The 25,445-nt window shown below is 41.8% G+C and overlaps 1 protein-coding gene and 1 pseudogene across 4 annotated transcripts in view; both read right to left on the bottom strand.

Annotated features, from left to right (window-relative positions):
- Positions 1-8,040: 8,040 nt before the first annotated feature.
- Positions 8,041-14,062, bottom strand: LOC128116082 (eukaryotic translation initiation factor 4H-like; annotated as a pseudogene).
- Positions 8,041-25,445, bottom strand: part of LOC128115682 (zinc finger protein 136-like) — a 58,303-nt gene continuing 40,898 nt past the window's right edge. For all 4 annotated transcript variants that reach the window (XM_052746658.1, XM_052746657.1, XM_052746656.1 and 1 more), the window contains exons 2-4: positions 24,091-24,217; positions 23,852-23,909; positions 8,041-21,645 (exon numbers count right to left, since the gene is read on the bottom strand). In XM_052746658.1, coding sequence (XP_052602618.1) covers positions 20,484-21,645; positions 23,852-23,909; positions 24,091-24,124 — 1,254 coding nt within the window. In that variant the 5' untranslated portion in view covers positions 24,125-24,217 and the 3' untranslated portion in view covers positions 8,041-20,483. The remainder of the gene's footprint in view (positions 21,646-23,851; positions 23,910-24,090; positions 24,218-25,445) is intronic.

The raw sequence follows: 25,445 nt of genomic DNA, 5'->3' as shown, positions 1-25,445 counted from the left end.
AGGCATCATGTACAGTGAGCTGGGCCTTCAGACATCAATCATACATTAAGAAAATGCTCCCCAGACTTGCCTACAGGACAATGTAATGGAAATAATCCTTGAATTGAATTTCCTCTTCCCAGGTAACTCCAGTGTGTGTCAAGCTGACAAAAAAAAAAAAAAAAAAACAAAAACAAAAACAAAAACCAACAACAAAAAAACCCTAAGCAGGACCCTTACTGTGACTAATATCGAGAACTTTTATCCTGTTGGAGATGTGAGATGAAGTTGAGTTTGCATTGTAATTAATATTAAGTGTCCAAGAGACAGCTGTGTTCCATAGAGAAAACAAACTTGGTTCTGACAATCCTCAGTCAAGGAAGAATCGTTTATCATTTAATATTATCTTTGCACTTATTTATTTTGCAAAATGGCAAGGCAATTTATTCAAAAGCCAGAAGACAATCCAGAGGAGACATGCTACTGACAAGGAGTGGTTCCTTGAGTTAGAGTGCTCAAGGAGCCCATCTTTACATTTTTAATAGAAATGGAAGTGTTGAGCCAGTGAGATGGCTTAGTGAATAAGGCACTTGCCACTAAGCCTGCCAGTCTGAGTTTGATCCCTGGGACCCACATAGTGGAAAGAGAAAACCAACTCCTGTAAGTTGTCCTCCAACCTCCACATGCACTTGGTGGCATGCCTCCTCTGGTACCACTTCCAACCCAAATAAATAAAACATCTAAAAAAGAAAGAAAGGAAAGAAGGAAGACGGAATCAAAGAAGAAAGAGAGAGAGAGAGAGAGAGAGAGAGAGAGAGAGAGACAGAGAGAGAGAGAGAGAGAGAGAGAGAGAGAGAGAGAGAGGGAGAGACAGAGGGAGAGGGAGGGAGGGAGGGAGGAAGGAAGGAAGGAAGAAGTGGGAATGAAGGAACTAGCAACCTACATATGACAATTTTGTAAATATTCTTCATCAAGGTCACTAGAAGCACATCCTGTACAGTGCACAATTAGAGAAGTAGTTCTGTACAAAGCATCCTATTGCCATTGGCCCATCTCTACTGCATCACTATGCTTCAAGTTGTTGCAAATATTAGTAAACAATGAGTTCAACCAGTCTTTGGTTGACCCATACATAGTCTACTCTCCTTTACTAGATTTCTACGGGGGACAAAGAGACATTCCATCAGTCTCCTTGAGGTTTGCCCTACCAGTCAGATTCAGGTTAGAATATGTTTACCTGGAATACAAAGAAAATTGTTTCTGCCTACCACCAATTTAAGAGCAAATATATGAACTTTTTTTCTTCCAGTTCTTTGGCTTTCCCTATGCCAACGTTGTGTCCAACAATTCCAGGGACTTTGACACTACTTGAATTTAGTATTTGTCCCCCTAAGCTTTAAAGCCTGAGTCCTTCAATGACACTTATGTCTGAAGTCACTCAAAGTATTTTTAACTATGGTACCCAGAGAGTGGTCTAACAAGGCCATGATGTCCCAGTCCCAGTCCCAGAATCTCCTGTTGTATGTTCATGTTCTTGCTTGCTTATTTGCTAAAATGACTTACAGAACTTGGGAAATGCTTCATCATCATTTTTTGTTGATTTGTTTGGCAAGACAGGGACTTATACTGTAGTTTAGGTTGGCTTTGAACCTATTACATATCCCTGGATGGCCTTGAATTCATGGTAGTCCTCCATCCTCAACTTTCTTTTTTTTTTTTTTTGGTAATTTTTTTTTTAATTTATTTTAATTTATTTTGCAATACAATTCAGTTCTACATATCAGTCACGGATTCCCTTGTTCTCCCCCCCTCCCGTCCCCCTCACCTTCCCCCCAACGCCCCCCCCCCCCCATTCCCATCTCCTCCAGGGCAAAGCCTTCCCCACAGACTGAGGTCAACCTGGTAGACTCAGTCCAGGTAGGTCTAGTACCCTCCTCCCAGGCCAAGCCAAACAATCCTGCATAGGCCCCAGGTTTCAAACAGCCGACTCATGCAATGAGCACAAGATCTGGTCCCACTGCCTGGATGCCTCCCAAACAGATCAAGCCAATCAACTGTCTCACCCATTCGGAGGGCCTGATCCAGTGTGGACCCCTCAGCCATTGGTTCATAGTTCATGTGTTTCCATTCATTTGGCTATTTGTCCCTGTGCTTTATCCAACCTTGGTCTCAACAATTCTCGCTCATATAAACCCTCCTCATTCTCGTTGATTGGACTCCCAGAGCTCCACCCAGACCATCCTCAACTTTCTGATGCTAGGCTTTCCAGTATGAGTCACGGTGGCAACTGACTATCATGCTTATGATAAAAGATACAATCCAGGAATAACCAAGTTGTGGACAGGGTATTGGGGTGGTATTAAAAAGAGGATGGAGCATGTATCTTCTCCAGATCCTAATTTATAGTGCATCATGTTCAGCAACCCAAAAGAGCTGGGAAGGAAAAACCAAGGAAGGCTGGGAAGCTCTCTGTTTTATATTCAGAGAATAGCATTTTTGTTCCTTTATACAATATTGGAGTAAAGCAGGAAGATACCTTGAAGTGGAGTGCAGGGCATTGAGACCGGGCCCTCCAAGCTGGGGCCAATCAGCTAATAAAAGGAGGGAAATGAGCTTCCCCTAGATGCTTTTTCAAGAAAGACCCCCCTCCTATGTGGCGCTCAGGAACATAAAACAGCTGCAGAAAGGGTGAAAGGATACAAGGCAATGGGAAGCAGAATGAAAGAAAGATGTAGTTGGGTTCTTGTCCTCTCTAATTGATGATTGTGGACAAGTGTTTTGGTTTTGCAACAAGTAGAGTTGCTGGAGTCAATCTATAATACATGTTAAGATATTCTGTGTTGACTGCAACCCACAGAACCAGGGAGGCTATATAGCAAGGGGGACCCTAGGATAACTGTGGCTTATAATAAGTTTTGGTTTTACTCAAATTACTGGGCAAGGCTCAATGAAACATTTCTCTATTAGGATAAAAATTTATACTGTATCAAGCTGATAATAGAAAAATAAATAAATAAATAAAAATGAAAAAAAAAGATATTGTGTGTTGCTGGGCAGTGGTGTCACATGCCTTTAACCTCAGCACACAGGAGGCAAAGACAAGTGGATCTCTGTGAGTTCAAGGCCAACCTGGTCTACAGAGTGGGTTCCAGGACAGCCAGGGCTATTACATAGAGAAATCATATCTCGAAAAACCAAAAAAAAAAAAAAAAAAAAAAAAAAAGATAAGAAAATCTGTGAAGGTGAAGCTAAAAGAGACTGACCTAAAGAGTAATGGTTTACAAATTTTATTAGTTTACTTAGGTCAAAACCATTAAGGGGCTTTAGGTACTATGTATGTACTCTGGTGCATATTACAGTGTTGAAGGAAAGATTTTCTATACAGGAAGGAAGGAACAGCTATGTACAGTGAGCTCCCTGGGTTATAGCCTTAGGTGTCACTGCCTCAAGATTAGGGTGTCATGCACTCTGAGTCCTCGAGTTTAATATTAGTCTTGCTCTCAAGCAAGAAAATGTTTTCTTCTTTTAAACATTTAATATTATGCCTGGTGGTGGCTCACACCTTTAATTCCAGCACTAGGGAGGCAGAGGCAGGTGGATCTCTGTGGGTTCGAGGCCAGCCTGGTCTACAGATCGAGATCCAGGACAGCCAGAGTTACACAGAGAAACCCTGTCTCGAAACCCCCCCCCCCAAAAAAAAGAAAGAAAAATGTAATATTGTGCGTATGTATGAGCGTGTGCATGATAGCTGTGGATTGTGGGAACATGGAAACCAGAGGACAACTTTGTGATGTCAGTTCTCTTCTTTGACCTTCATGTGGGTTCCAATGATTGAACTCAGGTCATCACTCTCATCTATCAAACCTTTACCCACTAAGTCATCTCACAGGCCCCAAATAATATTAACTTTTTGAATGAATACTGTTTTTTATTTTTGATTGCAAGTGCTATGGGATAATTCTTCTGTACACTGTGAATATATGTCCCTATGATTGGTTTAATAAACAAGCTGACTGGCCAATAGCTGAACAGGATAAAGTTTGGCAGGAAAGCCAAACTGAGACTGATGGGATGAGGAAGGGTAGAGTCAGAGGAGTCGCCAGCCAGCCAGAGGAAGAATGAATTAGACATACAAAATGGGATAGAAGTAAAAGCCATGAGCCTCAGGGCAGCACCTAGATTAATAGAAATGGGTTAAATTGTAAGCTCTAGTTGATAACAAGCCTGAGCTATTAACTGAGCATGTATAATTAATATAAGCCTCAGTGTGTTTGAGAGCAGCTATGGGACAGGAAAATTCCACCTCTATGGGTGTGTGTGTGTGTGTGTGTGTGTGTGTGTGTGTGTGTGTGTGTGTAAATTCAACCCCACCCCCCTCTTGAACCATTTGTAGAATACTGTAATCATAAAACTTCAGTTTCTTTGTATATTGATTATTTGTTTTCTTGAAGTGTTTTTCTTGATTGAAAATGAGCAACTTGAGAGAAATGAGAGAAAGCCTGGGTTAGGAAGCAGGTTGCCTTATTTCAAATTCAGGTGTTGCATCAGGCCCTCCCTCCTCTTCTGTTCCAATGTAGCCTGGCCTAGACTAGATATCCTTCATTGTCTGAGGTTGGTGGTAGCCTCCTTGAGACATAAATTTTGGAGTTTCCTTAATTTCTGCTAAGAGGAAACAGGAAATTCCAACTGGGCACAGAAAGAGGTTGTTACCTGCTCTGGAAAACCAGGAGCAAATTCTGCCTAAATGTAACTAACCCCCATGCTGGTCATTAGGAGGAATGGCTATCTGTTCTGAGCAATGTAAACTCTTTCTAGAAAAGTGGAAACTAGAGAATATTCAGGGCCCAGAGGGACTATTAGGGATTTGGGTGGTTCTAGTTGTCCAATCAGGAGCGCCAGTGGGGGGTAGGTAACTTACTGACAGGTGAGGAAGAGAAATCACCTCAGTTTGCAGCTCAAGTCACCGTTCCACTCAGTCCCCTATGTCCCCACTTGATGGTCTCCCAAATCGGGAGGGTGTAGATGTAATTCAGTATAGATGTTGCCAACGGTTTTATCAAACAAGAACACAGAGCTGATTCAGAGAAGAAAGCCAAGAGGTCAGAGCCAAGAGCCTCACCCTTCCTGATTCAGGGATCCTCCTCAGCCCAGAGAGCTCTCCGAAAGAGAGCCCTACTTCCTGTGTGTCTGTCTCTCTAGTCTCCTTGTTCTGGCTTCTCATTGGTTGTAAACCCAATCATGTGACTGCCTCGTCAATGCCTGTATGTACCGCCCTCCAGGTCCTTAAAGGCGTACGCCACCACTGCCACGCACTTGCTATGGCTCTAATAGCTCTGACCCCAGGCAACTTTATTTATACCACCACAGGAGGGTGGTGGATGGATCATAGAGATTATGTGCTGGAGCAGCTGTCCCCACTGTACTGTGCTCCTTTCCTGGCAGTGTCAGGTTCCTGAAAAGCAGGGCCTCTAAGGAATGTAGGTAAATCCCTGAATTTCCAGGCACTTCCCCACATTCCAGACTCACTGAAAATGAGGATCTGCAGGCACCAAAGGTTTGCAAATGAAGCGGAGGAGGAGAGTAATGTAATTGTTGATGTAATTATTACTGTGTCTAGATACTGTTTTTGTTTTTTGTATTTTTAATAGTGATGCTTAAGGTTATACACATACTTATTTGAAAGTGGCGTTACATCAGGGGAAAGCTCCTCAAGGATTAGATAGAAAAGGAGGATTCACAGGCTTCCCTCTCCGGGTTCAGGTGGGGGTGGGGCAGACAGGAGTAGAAAGAAGATAGGAGGGGTTGATGGAAGACGGTAAATCAGCTCCCAGGTCAGAGGCATCCTTCCTCTGTGGTGAGCCTGTTCTTTGGGCTACATTGGCAGAGGGGCTGTGTGCTGGGTCAGGCTGAGGAGTGAGTCAGTGGTCTTCACAGACCTGGTGGAAGGAGGTAAATACTATTTAGTGTTCTGTTCTGTTGATCAGCTCAATCGATCAGTTTTGAGGCAGAAAGCTAGCATCTGGAATGTTTGTCTCTGGTCCAGTTTTAGATAAAAATAAATGCAAAAAAAAAAAAAAAAAACAACCCAGTGTACATGTGGCATAATTTTAAGTGTGCAAGGAAGGGTGCTTCTTCAGCAGAGAAAGAAAGGGGTGAAATGTGCAAGTACTGCCATTTACCAGAATCTCAGTGCTTGAGTGAAATCCAGCATCTTCTCTTACTTTCTTTTAGAGCCAGGCAGTTGGTCTAGTCATATAGTCATAATGTAATTTGTGATGGTTGAGTAAGTCTGTTAGTGGCAATCCAAGAGAAAGATGCCTTTGGATTCTGTTTCCTGGACAAAAGTTCTATGAATTCAATGATGGGTTTATATGTGACGTCTAGTAAGAAAAAATTATACTTGTCCAGATTGGGCGCAGAAAGCCTTACATTTTTTTTTTTCCCCTGAGCAATAGGAAAGGCTTTGAGCAAAACCTGGATTTATGCTAATGGTGTAACTCACTATCTGTGACCTCAGAATTGCAGTGATGACCAGAAAAAAGAAATACATGCTGTGGGCCAGGATCTGTGGGGTTGGTTTGAGGAGAATGCTCTGAACTTGTTGGGACTTGGGAAGTCTGAGTGCTAATGGGTTGAATTGTGGGACATCCAGCTGGTGTTTGAGAACTGGTGAGTGTTTAGCAAACATGACACATTCTGTGTTAGAAATGATATCAGAAGATGAGACCACAGACCACAAACTTCACTTGACTCTGATAGTTGAATTAAAATTAAAACTATATTTATCTATTCATTTATTTATGGGTGTGTGCATGCACACATGGAGGTCAGAGGACAGCTTGCAGGAGTTGGTTCTCTCCTTTTACTGTGTGAGACTGAACATAGGTTTTCAGGCCTAGTGGCAAGTGCCCTTACCCACTGAGTTATCTTGTTGTTTCTGAGTGTTTGAACACTGGCTAGAATCATGAAAGGCAGCCCTTTTCACACTAAGAGGAGATGAAAGTAGCTTGTGTGGACCTCTTCTCTCCTCTTCCTGCTTGTTTTGGAACAAGGTTCTTGTAGCCTAGGCTGCTCTCCAACTCTATGTAGGTTTCATTTGTGTGTGTGTGTGTGTGTGTGTGTGTGTGTGTGTGTGTGTGTGTGTGTATGTAAGTGATTGAACCTTGCTCTTCACTGTTCCTGTATTACCCTACTGTGCCCTTCTCTCCATTTGTTGCTGGTCCCCTTCCTCCCTGAAAAAAGCCCATTCCTCCTTAAACAAAATATTTAAGTCAAAGTCTTCATATAAGAGAAAGCATACAATATTTTGTCTGTCTTCTCCATTGCCCTTTCTTGTTCCTCCTCTTTATGCCTTTATTCCCCTGGTTCTCTGCCCCTTCTGATGGATTCACAACACGCCCCCACGGTTGGGCATGTTTGTGCATGCCCAGCGGACCTGGACACTTCCGCCTAGCCAGTTCCAGGTCAAAATAGCCATTTCTGGGTCAAGGCGTCTCGCATGACCAGGATCCGTGACTTTGCATTGTTACGTAAGCGTGCAACGTAGCCATGTGATCTACGCGCATGCGTGGAGTTACGTCGACCTGTGCACGCCCAGCCTTTATAAGCCGGCGCCATATTCCCGGCTCCTTTCTCTTCTTCTCTACACACGTGTCTTCCACAGGCCTGGGCACTCGTCTGTCCCTTTCATCTTAATAAAACTTTTATTAGCGAATTCTGTCATGTTTCGTGATATTTCCTGGCAGAGTAAGAGCGCCACAAAATAACTAACACCTCCTTTCATACAGACTCTCTCTTAACACACACACACACACACACACACACACACACACACACACACACGCTTCCTTCTTCAATCTGGATTTCATATATGGCATAAATCATGCAGCATTTGTTTTTCTGAGCCTGCCTTATTTCACTTAACATGATAAACTTCAGTTCCATACATTTTCTACAGATGCCATAGTTTTAATCTTCTTTGAAGCTGAATACAATTCCATTATGTGTACGTGTTGTGCCCAGGTCACTAGTTCCCCAAGCAAGACCACCACAGAGCCAATATCTGATGCAAGCACACAGAGGTTTTTAATAACAAAACAAGCAAGCTTGGAGAATGGCCCCAAGCACTCACTTTAAGGAGTTTATATAGGAAAAGTTTACATGCAGCTTGGGATTGGACAAGAGGGGTAGGGGTGAGGCAGTTCTTTGAAGTTACTGGCTGAACTATAAGCATGAGGTTACTGATGGCTAACAGGATTCAGGGTATCTACAGAGACGTAAATTTTTACTCCCTATGTCCTGGTTTTGTTGAACCCAGGATATATACATTCATATTTATTATTCCAGTTCTACTCTCTTCTAAGGTCAACTTCTGGTCAGTTGAGTCCATTACTCCCCATATATTGTTTTGCCAAGTCCAGGATACATAGATTTATTGTCCCAGCCTTATAAGTTCAGTTTTTAGTCACTTCTAAAACTGCTGGTCAGCAAATACCTTTGGAGGAGGGGAGGGGGAAGCATCTCTCAAGATGGCTACTGATTTTTCCCTTTCATATGTAGTATATTTTCTTTATCTATTCCTCTGTTGATAGGAATCCAGGTTGGGCCCATAACTTATTGTGAATAACTATTGTAAACAAAGTGGCAATAAACATTGTGTGTATCTCTGTGGTATGTTGACTTAGATTCTTTGTGTATATTCCCAGGAGTAGAATAACTGAACCGTATGATAGTTCTCTTTTTAGTTTTTGAGGAACTTCCATATAGGTTTCCATAATTGCTGCACCTGTTTACATTTCCCCCAGTAGTGAATATGGATCCTTCCTTCCCTGCATCCTTGACCGCTTTTTCTTTTAATTTTTTTTTAATGTAAGGTTCTCTTTTGTTTAAAAGATCATTCACAAAATACAGTATCTCCAGACTCACTTTCTGTCATAGAAATGGATGTGTTAAGTGTTTGGAATGCCATTCTTGGAGTCAGCGGGCACTTAGCAGTGTGGGTGGAAGTGCCTGTTCTGTCTTTTCTGTTGTAGACGGATTAGATCATATGAAAGCATCAGTTTTGATTACAACCATGCAGTGTATGTCTGTCTCAAGTTAGGTATTGGTGTTACACAAATTGTTCTTATCTCAGAAGCAAAGAAAGAAGATGATAGGCAAGGGAAGGAGTGAGAGTTCTATAAATTGCTGAGACCTAGAGACAAAGGGTAGGCTGGAAGGAAGCTACTAGCTAATAAGCAAGCTATGTACCTCTCAGCCCCCTTCCCTAAGGCTCTAGTGATTGTCTGACCCCTAACTGCTCCAATTGGAACAGGTGGGGATTTGGTGCCAAATCATTTTCCATTTGTTCACACACAGCTGTTCAAGCTAAAAGCAAAGCCTGATCCCCTTGTTCCCAAGTGAGTGCTCAACAATGTGGGAGCAGGGGTCTGCTCCACAGAGGAGGCAGCAAGCCTAGAGGTTTCTAGACACCCAGGTCTTAATAGGTATGCATCTGATTAGATAAAGCACCAGACTCTGGGCCTTCAGCTGTGGTGGGGAGCAGCCTCTGTGTTAAGCGTGGCAGAGTAGGCAGGCAAGGGACAGAGCACACAGGCTCAGTGCAAGCACAGCTTGCCCAGTGCAGCTCCAGCACAACAACCCTTGCTTCCTTACAGGCCTCCATGGGCCAGGTAGAGCAGGGAGAGCATGAGCTTGCTCTTGGTCGTAAGTGCAAGCAGGAGCAAAGTCACATGGCTGCTGGCACTCAGGTCACCACCAGTGAAGAATGTCAGATTCCCCTGAACCTTTCTGGCCTCACTGTTTGACAGGAGCCCTCTGTGCCTGAACAGGCTGCTGGGGCAGGTGACAGGACCCCCAACACAGCAGCCTGTCAGGACCAGCCAGCATGTTTCCTTTTTTGAAAGCAAGATGCCTTCAATTCTGCATGCTCATCCCAACTAGATACCAACAAGTCACCACCAGTCACCTAGCCAGTGGCTTCTTTCCCAGAAGCCACATCAACACTGAAGTCAACCTGCAGGTTGGAGAGAAGCCCTGAGAAAAAGTAGAGGACAGCACACCTGGAGCTTAGCCAGGCCGTGTAAAGGAAAGAAAGAAGGCAAAGACGAATTAAAGCAGCACCTCTGCCTGCCTACCTTCCACACATGACAACCACACCCACAGGGTGTGGGAAGGAGCAGGGAGAGGGCAGGAGTGAGAGAGGAAAGAAACAAAACAGAAAGCACAGAACAGGCACTAGATGTAGCAAAGCCCAAGACTGTACTAGAAACCACTTGTTAGCAGCTGACATGCACTCACAAGCTCTGTGTTTCTCCTGTAAGGAGGACAGTGCCAGGCAGGACTGGGGCTTGCAGGGCCACCAGGCACCACCAGGCTGTGTGTGGTAGTAATTCAGCTTCCCCATACCCTATTCCCTCCCAACCTAAGCTCATTCTTGCTCCTTCTGAACCACTTCCTCTCTGGGCCTGGCTCACCTGAAGATGGCTGAGTTGGAGTTGGCTACTTAGTTGAAGGGTGTTGCCATGGTTGTAGGTTTAAGCTGCAGCTATGGTCTCTGTTCCCATTCCTCTTTGTGGCGAGCCACAAGAATATGAAATAGAAGTCCAGCTGTATGCAATAAGCTATACCTTGACCAGGCCAAGAGTCAGTCAAGTGGGAAGACATCTAACATGGACTATTTAGTGTTACACAGCTTTAATATTCAGCTGCGTCTTGCTATGAATTGCTTGTGCTCATAATTTTCCCAGAATGTGTGTATGTGTGTGAACCTCCCATCTGGGGCATTACATTATGCTCCAAGTACTTGGATAACGTCCCTGTAAGCAAAACTTTCTGGCTCTGAGCTCCCAACTCCTCTGTTAGCATTTGAATTGGGTATCTGCCTTTTGCAAATATTTCCTTTTAGCCACATCCAAAGATAGGGCCAGCCCCAAACAAAGCATTGAAAGACAAGCAAGGAACAGAAAGGCTACCAGACCACCTGCTAGGCGCCTGTAGCCCCTAAACTAGGTAAAATATCCTTTCGGAGACAACCTGGCTCTTAGGCCAAATGCCTGGCTTCCTAGGTGTATAGTTTTGCTTCTTGTGCAAATCAAGTTCAGATCTTCCACTGCCCCAGAGCAACTTCTTAGATCAAAGGGGTTCCCTCTCACCTGGTGCTTCAAGCTGTGCTGCAGATTGACTAGCTATCAGTACTCCTTCCCCGCCCTGTCAGAAAACTGGTAGCAGAGAAAAATAGTGGCAGTTTTATTTTTAGTGACTTGTAGATTTCTTTACCCTATCACCTGTAAGTTTATGGTTTGAGCACATTTAGGATAGACCCATAATGTTTTCACCTAACCATAGTAAAGATATATTCCTAGGACATAAATTCCTTCTCTGACTTATTCCAGCTCCCATCTAATTCCACCCCTTTTTGGGTTGCAAATGAAGTTGCGAGGAAGCTTCGGTGGGGGCTTTCCAATTCTTATGTTGTATTGTATACATGAAGGTGTTCCTGGCTTGGAAAAGATATAGATGAGTCCCAAGAGAAGCGGGCAGAATATTAGGAAGGATGATGGTGGCGGACAAATAAACAAGCTGGACGAAAGAGCTCCGTGCATCTGGATTCATTCCCACGCCGCTGGTTGTGTCCCTTCTGGGCCCCTGGGAGGTGTAATACTATGGCTGGTCCTTAATATACAAAACCTCTTCTGTGGGTTCTCTGAAGTTCATGTTAGAGCTACACAGAAGAGTGCCATCTCAAAAGCGACTCCTCATTGGAAGGCCTGCCCACTAGTGTAAGGATTCTGTCCTTAATTATGTCATCAGCCTGCGATAGCCTCCCAGCCTAAAAAGCGGGTGGGCCCTCTGTGCGTCCCTCTCTTTCCTTTCCGCTCCTTCCTTCCGTCTGTCCTCTCTCTCCCTCTCTCTCCCCCCCCCACCCCGCCCCCATAACGCTCTAAAAAGGTAACCATGGCTCGTGACTCTCCTCCAGCACTCTCCTCCGTCAGCATGGCCGCTACAGGCCGCGGCCAGCCACGAGCAGCGCGCCATTTAACCAACAACTAGTCCCAAGGGCGACCCCCTCGCCCATCCCTTAAGCAGTCATCCCGGGAAGAATCCCATCCACCTCTAGATTCTCTGTCACTTCTAGATTCTTCTGTCATCAGGTCCGCCTTTCCTGAATCCAAAGCCACCATTATCTTTTTTTCTGCCTTCTGCAATGTCCGCATGAAGTGACTGGTCACCCAAGAGTGCACTGTTGTAAATCAGAGCCTCCTTCAGGGAATCCTCCTCATCAAATTCTACATAGCAGAACCCTTTAAATTTGTCAGTGTCTTTGTCTCTGGCTACCCACACATCTTATGCTGAGATCCTTAAGATACCATATATGTCACCCTGAATTCTGTTGAAAGGGAGATTTCCTATGTAAGCTGTGTAGGGAGGCTCAGCGGGCAGCTCCTGGCTTCAGGACCCATGGCCATTAGCACTGCTTTGGGGCCCTCTAAGGCCACCAAAGTTGTTGCAGACCCGATCCTCATAGGTATCAAAGTCTGTCTTGCTCTCTGTGCTCCTTGAGGAATCTTATTTTAATTTAAAATATTTTAATTTTAGCTGGGTGTGGTGGTGCATGCCTTTAATCCCAGTACTTAGGAGCCAGAGGCTGGTGGATCTCTGAGTTCATGGCCAACTTGGTCTACAAAGCGAGTTCCAGAACAGGTAGGGCTATTATACAGAGAAACCTTGCCTCAAAAAACCAAAACCAAACAAACAAATAAATACAATTTTGTTTTACTTGCATGCATTTCTGTGTCTGATGTGCATCCTGGTGCCCGTAGAGGCCAGAAGAGTGTCAGATCCTCTGGGTGACTGTGAGCCACCTTGTTGGTGCTGGGACTCAAACTAGGTCCTCTGGAAGAGCAGCCAGGGCTCCTAACTGCTGGGCCATCTCTCCAATCCCCCCCATGCACAATTTTTTTTCTTTTATTTTATATGTTATATATATTCCTGGCTGGCCTGGAATTTACTATGTAGACGAGGCTGGCCTAGTACTGATAGTGATCTCCCTGCCTCTGTATCCTGAGTTGTGGGATTAAAGGCATACACTGCAATACCCAGCTCATGTTTTTTTAAAAATGATAGCAATTTTTACTGGGAAGATGAATATTTTTCTTTTTTCCGTGTGTGTGTGTGTGTGTGTGTGTGTGTGTGTGTGTGTGTGTGTGTGTATGAGCGAAACAGGTTTCTCTGTGTAGCCCTGGATGTCCTGGAACTTGCTCTGTAGGCAGGGCTGCCCTGGAACTCAGGGATCTGTCTCTGTTTCCCAATTGCTGGGATTAAAGGTGTGTACTACTATGTGTGGCTACAAGATGAAATATTAATGCAGTTTTGATTTTTGTTTTCCTGATAGCTAGGGATGTTGAATTTTTTGTTTATTTATTGGCCATTTGTATTTCTTCTTTTGAAACCATCTGTTCAATTAACTCAACTATTTCCTGATTTGGATTAGTTTTTGTTTTATATATGTTTAATTATTATAGTTACTTTAAAAACATATTTTCTTTAGTTTTTAAAGATTTTATTTTTAATTATGTGTGTGTGTGTGTGTGTGTGTATGTGTGTGTGTGTGTGTGTGTGTGTGTGTATTTTGGGATGTGCATGTGAGTGTCAATGCCCACAGAAGAGGACAAAGATCCTTTGGAGCTAGTTACAAGCCATTGTGAGCCACCCACCATAGGTGGTGGGAACCAAACTCTGGTTCTCTGCAGGAGCAATAAGGGTTGTGAACTGCCGAATCAACTCTCTAGCCTGTTTTTATTTATTCTTTGAGACTTCATACAATGTATTTTGAGTGTATTCACCCTACTCCCCTGTTCCAGCTCTTCCTGGATATTCCCATCCACCCACTTTTTTCTTTTTGTTTTTTAAAAATTTAACTAAGTGAGCAAGGTGTGGTGATGTATGCCTATTGATACCTGGAGGAGTAACTAGCCAAGGCTATGGAGGAATGTTGCTAACCTGCTTGCTCTCCATGGCTCACTCAGCCTGCTTTCTCACTTTGCTCATATATTAAATAGTTACAAATCCTACCATTGACCATAGTGATTATAAAATAAGACATGAGACACACTTTGGCTATAATGCCAATTTTTGTTTTTGTTTTTGCTTTTTGTTGGTTTTTCGAGACAGGGTTTCTCTGTGTAGTTTTGGTGCCTGTCCTGGATCTCGCTCTGTAGCCCAGGCTGGTATAGAATTCACAGAGATCCACCTGCCTCTGCCTCCTGAGTGCTGTGATTAAAGGCATGTGCCACCACCACCCAGCTAATTGGGTTTTTATTATCACTGAAACAAAGGAAAAAGTCAGTGTTTAAAAACTTTGAAGCAGCTATAGATGATCAACATGTGATTATCTTGACAGTGAATGGGCTCTAGAATACACAGGTGAATTGAAATTCTTTTTTTTTTTCCAAGAAGTTTTCTCTGTGTAGCCTTGGCTGTCCTGGGAACTCACTCTGTAGACCATGCTGGCCTCGAACTTACAGAGATCCACTTGTGTCTGCTTCTGGAGTGCTGGGATCAACAGTGTGCACTACCACTGCTGGGCCAGTTTTCTATTGTTGAAAGTTCTGAATACCTTATTTGATATTCAAAAATGAAAATTAAGGAAAAGCCTAATAATTGAAAGCCAACTATATATTAGGCAAATATTTGCCACATGAAAGATAGCAATTTAATAACAACTAGAATTGAATATAAGAAAAGAATATTGTTTCATCATCTGCCATATACCTGTGAAAAGAAGCACGACATCCTGGAGACACTTCAGACAACAGGATTACTTCTGGACCACAGGACTTTATGCCAGAAGAGGACATCAGATATCCTGGAGCTGGAGTTACAGGTACTGATTGAGCCATCCAACATGAGTCTTGGGAAACACTCAGGTCCTTTGGAAAAGCAGTAAGCACTCTTAACCACTGAGCTGTCTGTCCAGCCCTGATGAAGCTTTTAAAATACATACTGAAAAGATAGCCTTTTTAAAAGAACAGTGCTGAAGCTGGGTAGTGGTGGTGCACGCCTTTAATCCCAGCACTCAGGAGGCAGAGGCAGGCAGATCTCTGAGTTCAAGGCCAGCCTGGGCTACGAAGTGAGTTCCGGGAAAGACTCCACAGCTACACAAGAGAAACCCTGTCTCAAAAAACCAAACCAACCAACCAACCAACCAAACAAACAAACAAAAAAACCAGTGCTGAGATAATTGCATAGCTACATGTAGAAGAATAAAAACACTATCTCTCCCAACCTGCATAAAAAATTAACTCAAAATGGATCAGAAACTTTAATTTTAAGACCAGAAATTCTGAAACTGCAGTAGCAAAAGGTTGACAAAACCTTTGTAGATGTAGGTTCAACCAAGGACTTTGTTTTTAGATTTATTTTTATTATTCTAAGTATTTATTTATTCCTGTGTGTAGGTGAGTGCATGAGTGCATGTGCAAGCAGAGGGCAGAGGTGAGTTACAGGTAGTTGTGAGCCCCTTGATGTGGGTACTGGGAAGTGAATGTGGGCCCTCTGGAAGAGCAGTACATGCTCTTAACCACTGAGCCATTTCTCCAGCCCAGCCAAGGATTTTCTAAACAGGATTCCAATTACATGGGAGATAAGTCCCAAAATCAGACAAATGGGATTGCATGAAATAAAGTGTTTGCACAGCAAAAGAAACAATCAGCAATGCAAAGAGGCAGCCTATAGAATGGAACTCCAATAATTGAGGCAAAACATCATCTCCTAGACATGACATGGCCACTGCACTCATGAATTCACAGCAGCTGTGGTGATTTGCACAAGATCAAGCCAGTCAATCTTCCAACATGGGTGAGGGAGGGGCACAAGAAGCCCTATCTCTAGCTGAGTTATTGTCAGTTGAGGGCTAGTAGGGGAAGGAGAATCAGTTGTTTTTCAAGAGAGTAGGCCCTGGAAGGGTGACCATGCTCTCTCCAGTAAATGGCCCCACACCCATGCACACACGAACAGTACTAACTGGCCTCAGTGTTTTGTTTTGCTTTTCCAACTAGAGGTTAATGGAAATGAGCTTGACATTGCAGACAGGGATAGAGACACAGTTGCACTGCATGCTGTCACCAGAGGTGTGGGCTTCTCAATGGACAGTTGCAATTAAATGCCTTTATAATGGATTGTATTCAAGATTTTGGTGGCTCTCAAATACCCCCCTTTACCCCACCCATATAAACACACCAGTAAAAAGACAAATGGAAAACAACAAAGCAAAAATGCTTCTTAGAGAGTATAGCCCTTGACAAAGTTAAAGAATTTTGTCTTATAAACAAAGTTTTAAGGCAGTTTATGTGAGTAATTTTCCAAATTTAGTAATGAGAGGTAAGCACTGGAAACTTAAGGTTATACATCATTTTAACCTTAAACAGGAAAATTTGTCTTTGACAAGAATGTCATAGAACATATATTTTCCCCATGGCAGCTTGGTTGTTTCTTCTTTCTTCTTCTTCTTCTTTTTTTTTTTTTAAACTTTATGACACAGAGTCACACTGTGTAGCCTTATCTGTCCTGGAATTGGCTGCACAATATAGGCTGGTCTAAAACTCAGAGATCCACCTGCTTTTGCCTCCCAAATTCTGGGGCTAAAGGTGTGCACCACTATGCCAAACTTTTCAATTTGAGTTTTATCAGTGGTATCTCAAATTTTCTGCTTTTATTAGCAAAAAGAACCAACGAGACTATGGGGGCGGGGGAGGGCTTAGTTTGTTTTTCATAATTTTCTCTTTCTAGTCTGTTTTAATTTGAACATATTCAACTTAGTCCTAACTTAGCTTTGAAATTCAGTAACTTAGGTGTAGTAGTCATTTTCAATTTATGAACTCATTTCAGTGTGAGTTTATGGAAGCAAATATTACCAAATTTGAAGAACATCTGTATTTACTGGAGGATAGTGTTCAGGGCATTGTAGAAAATATTTGAGTAAGTTAAAAAAGCTAAAACTAGTCCAGATGACTGGAATTAGCCACATACTCACAGAAAAGTCATATTTGATGATGAGACCTACGACACACCTGAAAAAAAAATACAGTTCTGGTCAGGGGAGACAGCTGTGGATAAAGTACTTGCCATGCAAGTGAGAGGACTTGTGTTAAAAAAACCAAAAAAACAAAGACTGGATGTAGCAATGCACAACTGTAATCCCAGTATTCCTATGACAAGATAGGAGATGGAAGCAGGAGAATCCCCAGAAGTTCACAGTGCAGCTCTCATTTGCAGCAGAAACAAGAGAGTCCCCTGCCTCAATCAAGATGGAACATGAAGACAACCAAAGCTGTCCTTGGACCTACACACATGTCCTGTGGTATATGCATGTTCACACACAGAGATTTTTAAAAAAGTAAACAGTTCTCAATTAGTAGCAGGGACCAAGACCAAACAGACAAATGGAATCCAAAACATTCTGTACATATCTTTAAAAAATTTTAAATTGAATACATTTTGCAAACTGAAAAAAATTCCTGTCTTTGAACTAATGACATCATATTAGTCAGGGTTTTCCAGAGGAATGAGATGAAGAAAATTATTATAGAAGGCTTTTACTAGACTGTCATACATGATAGGGACTGATGATCATTGCTGGCTGCACACCAGAGAAGCAGAAAAGTTGGCAGCTGCCCACCTCAAGAAGCTAACCGCCTCAGGAGTCCCAGTCTGAGGCTGAAAGACTGGAAATGCCTGGAGAGTCACTTGAATTGAGTCCATGTTGAGAAGAAGAAAATAGAGTCTAGTATCAGCAGAGATCGTAGGAGCATTAATAGATGCACTCAGACCGAAGGGAAGGCAGGCATGTTCCTGCTGCTTTTTCCCCGAGACTTCCTCTGGGATGCTGTTGGAAGTTGTTGTCTACATTAAGTGTGGGTTTTCCCCTTCAAGTCATTGTCCCACATGTCACTCCTCCTGTGGAAATTTCCCCACCAAAATGTAGAGGTGCATTTCACTAGCCAAGTGGACAATGAAGACCAACCATTCCAAGTCCTTTATGAACTTGATACCCAACAACATCCTATGTTATACACCGTTTCTAAATAAGACAGTAATGTATTTTACCTAACATAATTCTCATGTACAACTGAAAACACATTGTTTCCTTAGAATAGGTGTCAAAGTCCCTTTAGGAAAGCTTATTCATTTACTATATCACAATTAAATATGACAATACATAGCAATACCCAATATCGGCATTAACTCAATAAATATATTACATGGTAAAGAAAGAGATGAAAGAAAACATGACCAGTTGCTTAATATATGTGTGCATATGTCTTAGCTTCATTTCCTGTTGTAGTGACAAAATAGCCAGGTAAAAGCAACATAAAGAAAAAGGGGTTTGTTTAGCTCAGAATTCCATCACTGGGGGGAAAGTCAACATGGCAAAAACTTGGGGCATCTTCTCACATTACTTCCACAGTCAAAAGCAGAGAGCAATGAATTAATGCATGCATGCTTGTGCTCAGCTAGCTAACTTTTTCCACTTTTATACACTCCTGGGTCCCAGTCAAGGAATGGCACTTCCAGAAGTGGGGTGAGTCTTTCTACCTCATTTATGCAATCAAGATAATTGCTCACAGGCAAGCTCAGGGGCCCATCTCACAGGTGCTTCTAGATTTTTTTAAGTTGCAATCAACAATAACCATCACATTATAAAAATAAACATATATTTTTTTTGTTTGTTTTTGAGTCAGGGTCTCATTATGCATCCCTGGCTGTTGTGGAATTCACTATGTAGACCAAGTTGGTTTTGAACTTACAAGGACTCATCTGCCTTTGCCTACTGAGTGCTGGGATTAAAGGCATATGCCCAGCACACATATTTTTAACAAAATAAGACAGAAAACAATTGGAATCCTCACTTTTGTGAGGTCTCACAAGTGTACCATATTTATTAAGTATCTTTTCTGGTGTCATTTTGTATTTCCTCATCTTCAGTAAGCACTAAGCATCTTGGTTTTAAAATTTTTAATTTAAATACATTTTAGTATTAAAAAACCTTGTAAATAAAAACACCATACACCCAAATTAGCTAATTCTTTACCTTGAGAAGTAACTCTCAATTTCATTCTTGAAGTATCTGAGCCATTTATTACCTTGTTTGGACTGAGTTGTAGCTTCCTATGGGTTTTGATCACCAGACTTGGTAATATTAAGGGAATCCAAGAATAGTCTTCCTTTCCTCTTGTCCTAGTTTGATTTGTTGCTGTTGTTGCTAAAACACTGACCAAAAACAAGCTGAGGAGAAAGGGGTTTGTTTTGGATTACACTTTATAGTCCAGCACTGAGAAAGCCAGGGTAGAATCTCAAGGCGGGAACTTAGAAGTAGGATTTGAAGCAGAGACCATGGAGGAAGACTAATTATTAGTTTGCTTCTTATGGCTTGCTCAGCCTGCTTTCTTATACAACACAGGACCACTACCTAGGAGTGGACCACCCACAGTGGCCCTGTCACATCCATCACAAATCAAGAAAATCCTCATAGACTTGCTTACAGTCAATCTAATGGAGGCAATTCCTCAATTGATGTTCTCTGTTTCCAGATAACTCTAACTTGTATCAAGTAGTAAAAAATAATTAGCACATCTCCATTGCTGAATTGTAGTCTCATCCCGCCCCCCCCCCCCCACGTCAATACTGTTTTTAGTTAACTCAAGGGTACAAAGAACCTAGAGTAAACCAGGGGTAGGTTGGGGTGTGTGTGGGTCTCTTAGCTCTCAGTTCAAAGGAATGGTTGTTCCTCCCAGTGGAAGGACATCCCTTTGTTGAACCATAAGACCAACAGAACAGGAAGCAAACATTTTGCTAGTAAGTTCCAAGGATGATTCCCCCTCTTCTCCCTTGACTTCTAGACTCAGGAGAAAAACAGTATCATATTAGTTGACAATTTAGAGCAAATCTATCCTTCTGGAGAACCTTGCCCTAGTACTGTAAGCTATTGCCAACTCACTTGTGCTATAGCTACATCGCAAAAGGCCATTCCACCATTCAATCAATCAAAATTCTTCAGACTGGTAGGGAAAATGGTAAAAAAAAAAAAAAAAAAAAGATACTACCTATTAACCCTTGCCCCATTACTTAAGCAAACTTCAGAGAATTATGCCATGCCACCAATCTATTTTAATAATAAACTAATGAGTGTAATACAATTTTTAGAAAATTTCTTCCAGGATATGTAATTTTTGGAGCATTGAACCTTTCATAATGCACATTTGTAGTACTCCACTACTTGAAGAATTTTCAGAATTTTAAAACTATTTCTTACAATCAAGTTTCTGATGTTTCTGTACAAGTTTTGATATTGAGTGCATTCTTAGTTTGTTCTTTATGTTTGTTAATCTAATAATATGACTAATGGCAGCCCTCACAACTTCATATTCAGTCTTGTTTTCTTCCGTAAACAGTCATGTTATTTATAGAAGGGACATGCAATAAGGAGGCCTTTCAACATTCTATGCTTAAGAATTCTCTCTAGTATGGGTCTTTTCATGTATTCTAAGGGAACCACAACGAGTGAAGGCTTTCCCACACTGCTTACATATGTAGGGCTTCTCACCAGTATGAATTTGCTCATGTCTTTGACAATCACCCAAAGCAGGAAAGGCTTTCCCACACTGCTTGCATGCATAGGGTCTTTCTCCACTGTGAATCCTTTCATGGCGTCGAAGGGAACTGTAACCACTAAAAGCTTTCCCACATTCCTTACAGTCATAGGGTTTTTCCCTAGTGTGAATCCTTTCATGTCGTTGAAGAGAACTCTGTATAGTGAAGGCTTTACCACATTCCTTACACTTATAGGGCTTCTCTCCAGTGTGAATTCGCTCATGTATTCGAAAGGTACCAGAAGAGATGAAACCTTTCCCACACTGTTCACAGACATAGGGTTTCTCACCACTGTGAATTCTTTCATGATTTCGAAGGGAAGTACGAGTAGTGACAGCTTTATTACACAAGTTACAAACATAGAGTTTCTCTCCAGTGTGAGTCCGTTCATGTACTCGACAGGTACTTGAAGAAATGAAACACTTCCCACAGTACTTACATACATAGGGTTTCTCTCCACTGTGAATTCTTTCATGTCGTGGAAGTGAACTTTGACCAGTGAAAGCTTTCCCACAATACTTACAAACAAAGGGTTTCTCTCCACTGTGAATCCTGTCATGTCGTCGAAGGGAACCACGACTAGGGAAGGCTTTCCCACAATGGTTACATATGTAGGGTTTCTCACCAGTATGAGTTCTTTCATGTCTTCGAACCTTACTGGAAGAAGAAAAGGCTTTTCCACATTGCTGACATTTATATGGCTTCTCTATGGTGTGATTATATTCATGCTTTAGAAAGCATTCAGGATACATGAAGGATTTCCTAGATTCCCTAAATTTATAGAGACTGTCTCTGTCTTCATATATCTCATATTCATATGGTTTATGTCCTGTTTGAATGGGGTTATGCATATTTAGGGGTGGAAGACCAATAAGTATGTTTTCACATAAATTACTTTCACACAGTTTTACTCCATGAGGGGTTTTCTTGTTCACAACAGTAACTGGAAACTGGCTGAAGATTTCCTCACATTGTCTCCCTTCACTGGGTTCATACAATAATTCCACCACTTCATTTCTGTAAAGAGTAGAAGGCACATTACTTAAATTTTGTTTATAAGTTACCGGTCAGGAGAACTGTTTCTATTTTGCAGCATCAGAATTCTTTAACATTTTTTATTTTTTAAAAAATTTTAAGTTTTTTTTTGAGACAGGGTTTCTCTGTGTAGCTTTGCGCCTTTCTTGGAACTTACTCTGTAGCCCAGGCTGGCCTCGAACTCACAGAGATCTGCCTGCCTCTGCCTCCCAAGTGCTAGGATCAAAGGTGTGTGCCACCACCACCTGGCCCAGAATTCTTTAACATGAAGGGGCTAAATGTTTTACAGGATTTCTAGAGGCTATCTATATGTGAAGATACTGGTATTTATAGATGTTAACATGTTTACCAAGTAAACTATTCTGCAAACACTGAATGCTCATGTCATTATGATTGTTTATTTACTTATTTTTCATTATTCATTTGTGATGGAGTCTTGCTTCTTGATGTAATGGTTAAGCTGGTCCTGAACTCATTACCATTTACTGCTATAATTGTAATTAGTCAGTCCTCAAGGTGTCTCTTTTTAAACCTTCTTTAAACAAAATGCTTCCAGAAAAACTTTGGGATTTTGAAATATTTGCATATATACATGCTATTTTGAAGATGAGAACCAGTGATCAGTGTAAAGAAAAGATTCCTTCAAACTTTAAATTATTACTGGACAAGCAGGGAGAGGGCTGTGTGAAGGTCAGAGGAGAACTTTGTGGTGTCAGTACTCTCCTTCTACCTTTATTTGGGCTCTGGGAGATGAATTCAGGTTGTCAGCCTTGGGCAGCAAAGAGCCTTTACCCACTAAATCATCTTGCTGGCCTTTTCTTCAATTTTTTTAAATACACCTCACACTCAAAGCCTAAAGATAATGTCATACACTTTTCACTTTTATTATTTATTTAAACTTAAAAAATATTTCCTTTGTATTTACAACAAACTTTAAAGATCTGTTTTATTTTTAAATGTGTGTGTGTGTGTGTGTGTGTGTGTGTGTGTGTGTGTGTGAATGTAGGTATGTGCACATAACTGTGGTACCTGTAGAGGCAAGAGCTCAGATCCACTGGAATTGGATAGAGTACAAGGATGCTGGGAATGAACCAAACTCAGGTTCTGTTCAAGAACAGTACTGGTGATCTTAATCCTCAACCCCCTACATCTATTTATCTATCTATCTATCTATCTATCTATCTATCTATCTATCTATCTATCTATTGTGTGTGTGTGTGTGTGTGTGTGTGTGTGTGTGTGTGTGTGGTTATGGGTGAGTGAGTATGCATGTTCCACTACCTCAATGTAGATATCATAGGATAACCTGCAAGAGCTGCTTCTCTTGATTCACCGTATGTGTTCCGAGGAAGGAACCCAGGTCATTAGGCTTGGTGGCAAGCACTTTTCCCTACTGAGCCATCTCATGGTCCTTATTGTGAGTTATATGATAAATGTATGTATGTGTGTGCATATGCGCATTAGAAAGTCAAGTGAGAATACCAGGTATCCTCTTTTACAACTTTCAATCTTATCCCCTTGATACAGGGATGTTTTATTGAATCTGAAACTCATGCTATCTTTCTCACCCTCCCAGCTAGGCTGATAGCCAGGAAGCCCCAGGGATAGTCCAGTTTCCACTTTTTTTTTTTAAATGTGTGTGCTGGGGATCACTGAATTCAAGTATTAATGCTTACACAGCAAGTGTTCTTACCACTTGACCCATCTATCTGTCCAGACCACATAACTTCCAATAATTTTGAACTTGAAACCAATTTTGTGTATAATAGATTATCAGAAAGTCAACTTATCATCTTGATGGTGTATTACATGTCACCAATCCTCTATGAAATTTTATAAAATTATTTGAGATAAAATTATTTTGAAGTTGGGCATATTTGTTTGGTTGACCTATTTTTAAAATTTCTAGTCATTTCTATATTCTTGAAAAATTTCCCTCTGTGTACAAGTGCTTTACTTGTCTGTCTGTGTAACACCTACATACAGTGCCTGAGGAGGTGAGAAGAAGGTGTCCAATCTCCTGGGACTGGAATTATAGATGGTTATGAACCACCATGTGGGTGGGTGTTGACAGTCTAATCCTGGTCCTCTAAAAGAACAACCAGGGCTATTAACTATTGAGCAATCTCTCTACCTTTGATTCCCATATGCTTGAGCAACATTCTTCTTATTTGGAGGGACAGATTACCTTAGGTTTCTCCTAAAATGTTCATCATCTTCAATCCTCAGGCCTTCCTCAGTTTGCCCTAAAATGCAGAGCCAGAAAAAATCATTATGAAGTCTATAATATTAACTTCTGTAAGTTCATGATACAACTTATCTATGCCTGGTATATTCACCACGTGTCACCCTTGGTATTCACTGAACAGCACTGGTAAGACAAATTTGTTCTCTCATTGTTAAGTGAGGAAATAACCTCATCCTTACCTATAGCAACAAGGTTTTTGAAGGTTTCCTGCATCACATCTGTGTAGAGTTGCTTCTGGGAAGGATTCAACAAATCCCATTCCTCCAAGGTGAAGTTCACAGCCACATCCTCAAAAGTTAGACAGTCCTAAAACATCCCACATCAGGAGGAAGAGTAAGATTCATAGCATTGCAATGTAGATGCACTCTGTATGAAGTTCACAGGGTGCTGTGTCCTTCAAAGGTCATGACACTCTTTTTCACCATACATACTCTCTCCCTCTTACCCAGCAATTCCTGTATTGAATTGGAACTCTTTTAAATAAATAACAGGGCAGCAACAGGAACACCAATTATGTTACTGGACCCATCTGTACTTGATATACATGGATTATCACAACAGTCCTGCCATTTAGTACACACATAGCTAACACTAGCTATCCTTACTCAGTCCACATAGTCTTAGAAATGACTGAAACCAAAGTTTGATTTTTGCTGGTTTCTAGATTTGATTTGAGTTTTGCTGGTTTTTGCTCTTGGGGTGGATCTCAGCAGAGGTTGGGAGTTAAAATATTCCCATAGAGTTTCTGTACACAATGTGCTATTAGCTTAATTCCTGCTTTCCCTCTAAATGCTTGAAAATTTCCAGTATGTTCACCAGAGGGAGACTATTTGATCATCCTCAAAGTGTCATCTGGAAGATGAATCTTTATTGAGCTAGTCTGATGGTATTTATCACTTTTTGTCGTAACCTGTTATTTATGGAGTTCAATATATTTATTGTGCCCGCACTAAGAGAAAACCAGTTACACCTGGTTTCTTAAAAAGTAACCACAGGAATTCCAGAGAGTAATTTACTAAGGTAATAACATTACTTAAGAAAAATGGATAGTGCCCAAAACAATGAAATAATAGGAATAGTGTCACAAATTTTAGATGGAACTCAATGAGTTCAAGGTAACTCTCCACACCCCACACCCTGCCCAGAAAAGGTTACTTTTTTTATTCAAGTAACTGCAAATATGGCGAGCCCTAGGTGGGACAAATACCAGCCGCCCCCCCAGAACAAGGGGAGAAGGTGGTCCGTATATACTTTTCCCATCAAAGTGGGCCCTTCTCACTACTCTGCTCCAGTATTAAAGTGGCAGAGCCCCATCTTCCCTGGGGTGGGTAGTAACCAGCTTGCTGCTCCCCAGGCCCCCTTCCCTGAAGTGTCGGAGAGGAGAATGCAGTCAGAACAGGAGGATAAACATTTGTTGCTTGCGGCAGAAGCAATGGTGGTATCTAAGAATGAGCATGGGACAAAAAACAATTCAACTGTCCAGAGGTAGTTTGTGAACAGAGGAAAAGATGGAACCAGAACCTGGGGGGAGGGC

The sequence above is a fragment of the Peromyscus californicus genome, unplaced genomic scaffold, assembly GCF_007827085.1.
Source record: "Peromyscus californicus insignis strain IS unplaced genomic scaffold, ASM782708v3 Scaffold_1__1_contigs__length_55948999, whole genome shotgun sequence".
NCBI classification, from domain to species: Eukaryota; Metazoa; Chordata; class Mammalia; order Rodentia; family Cricetidae; genus Peromyscus; species Peromyscus californicus.
The sequence above is the reverse complement of the archived record's forward strand: the minus strand, read 5'-3'. Positions and strand labels throughout refer to the sequence as shown.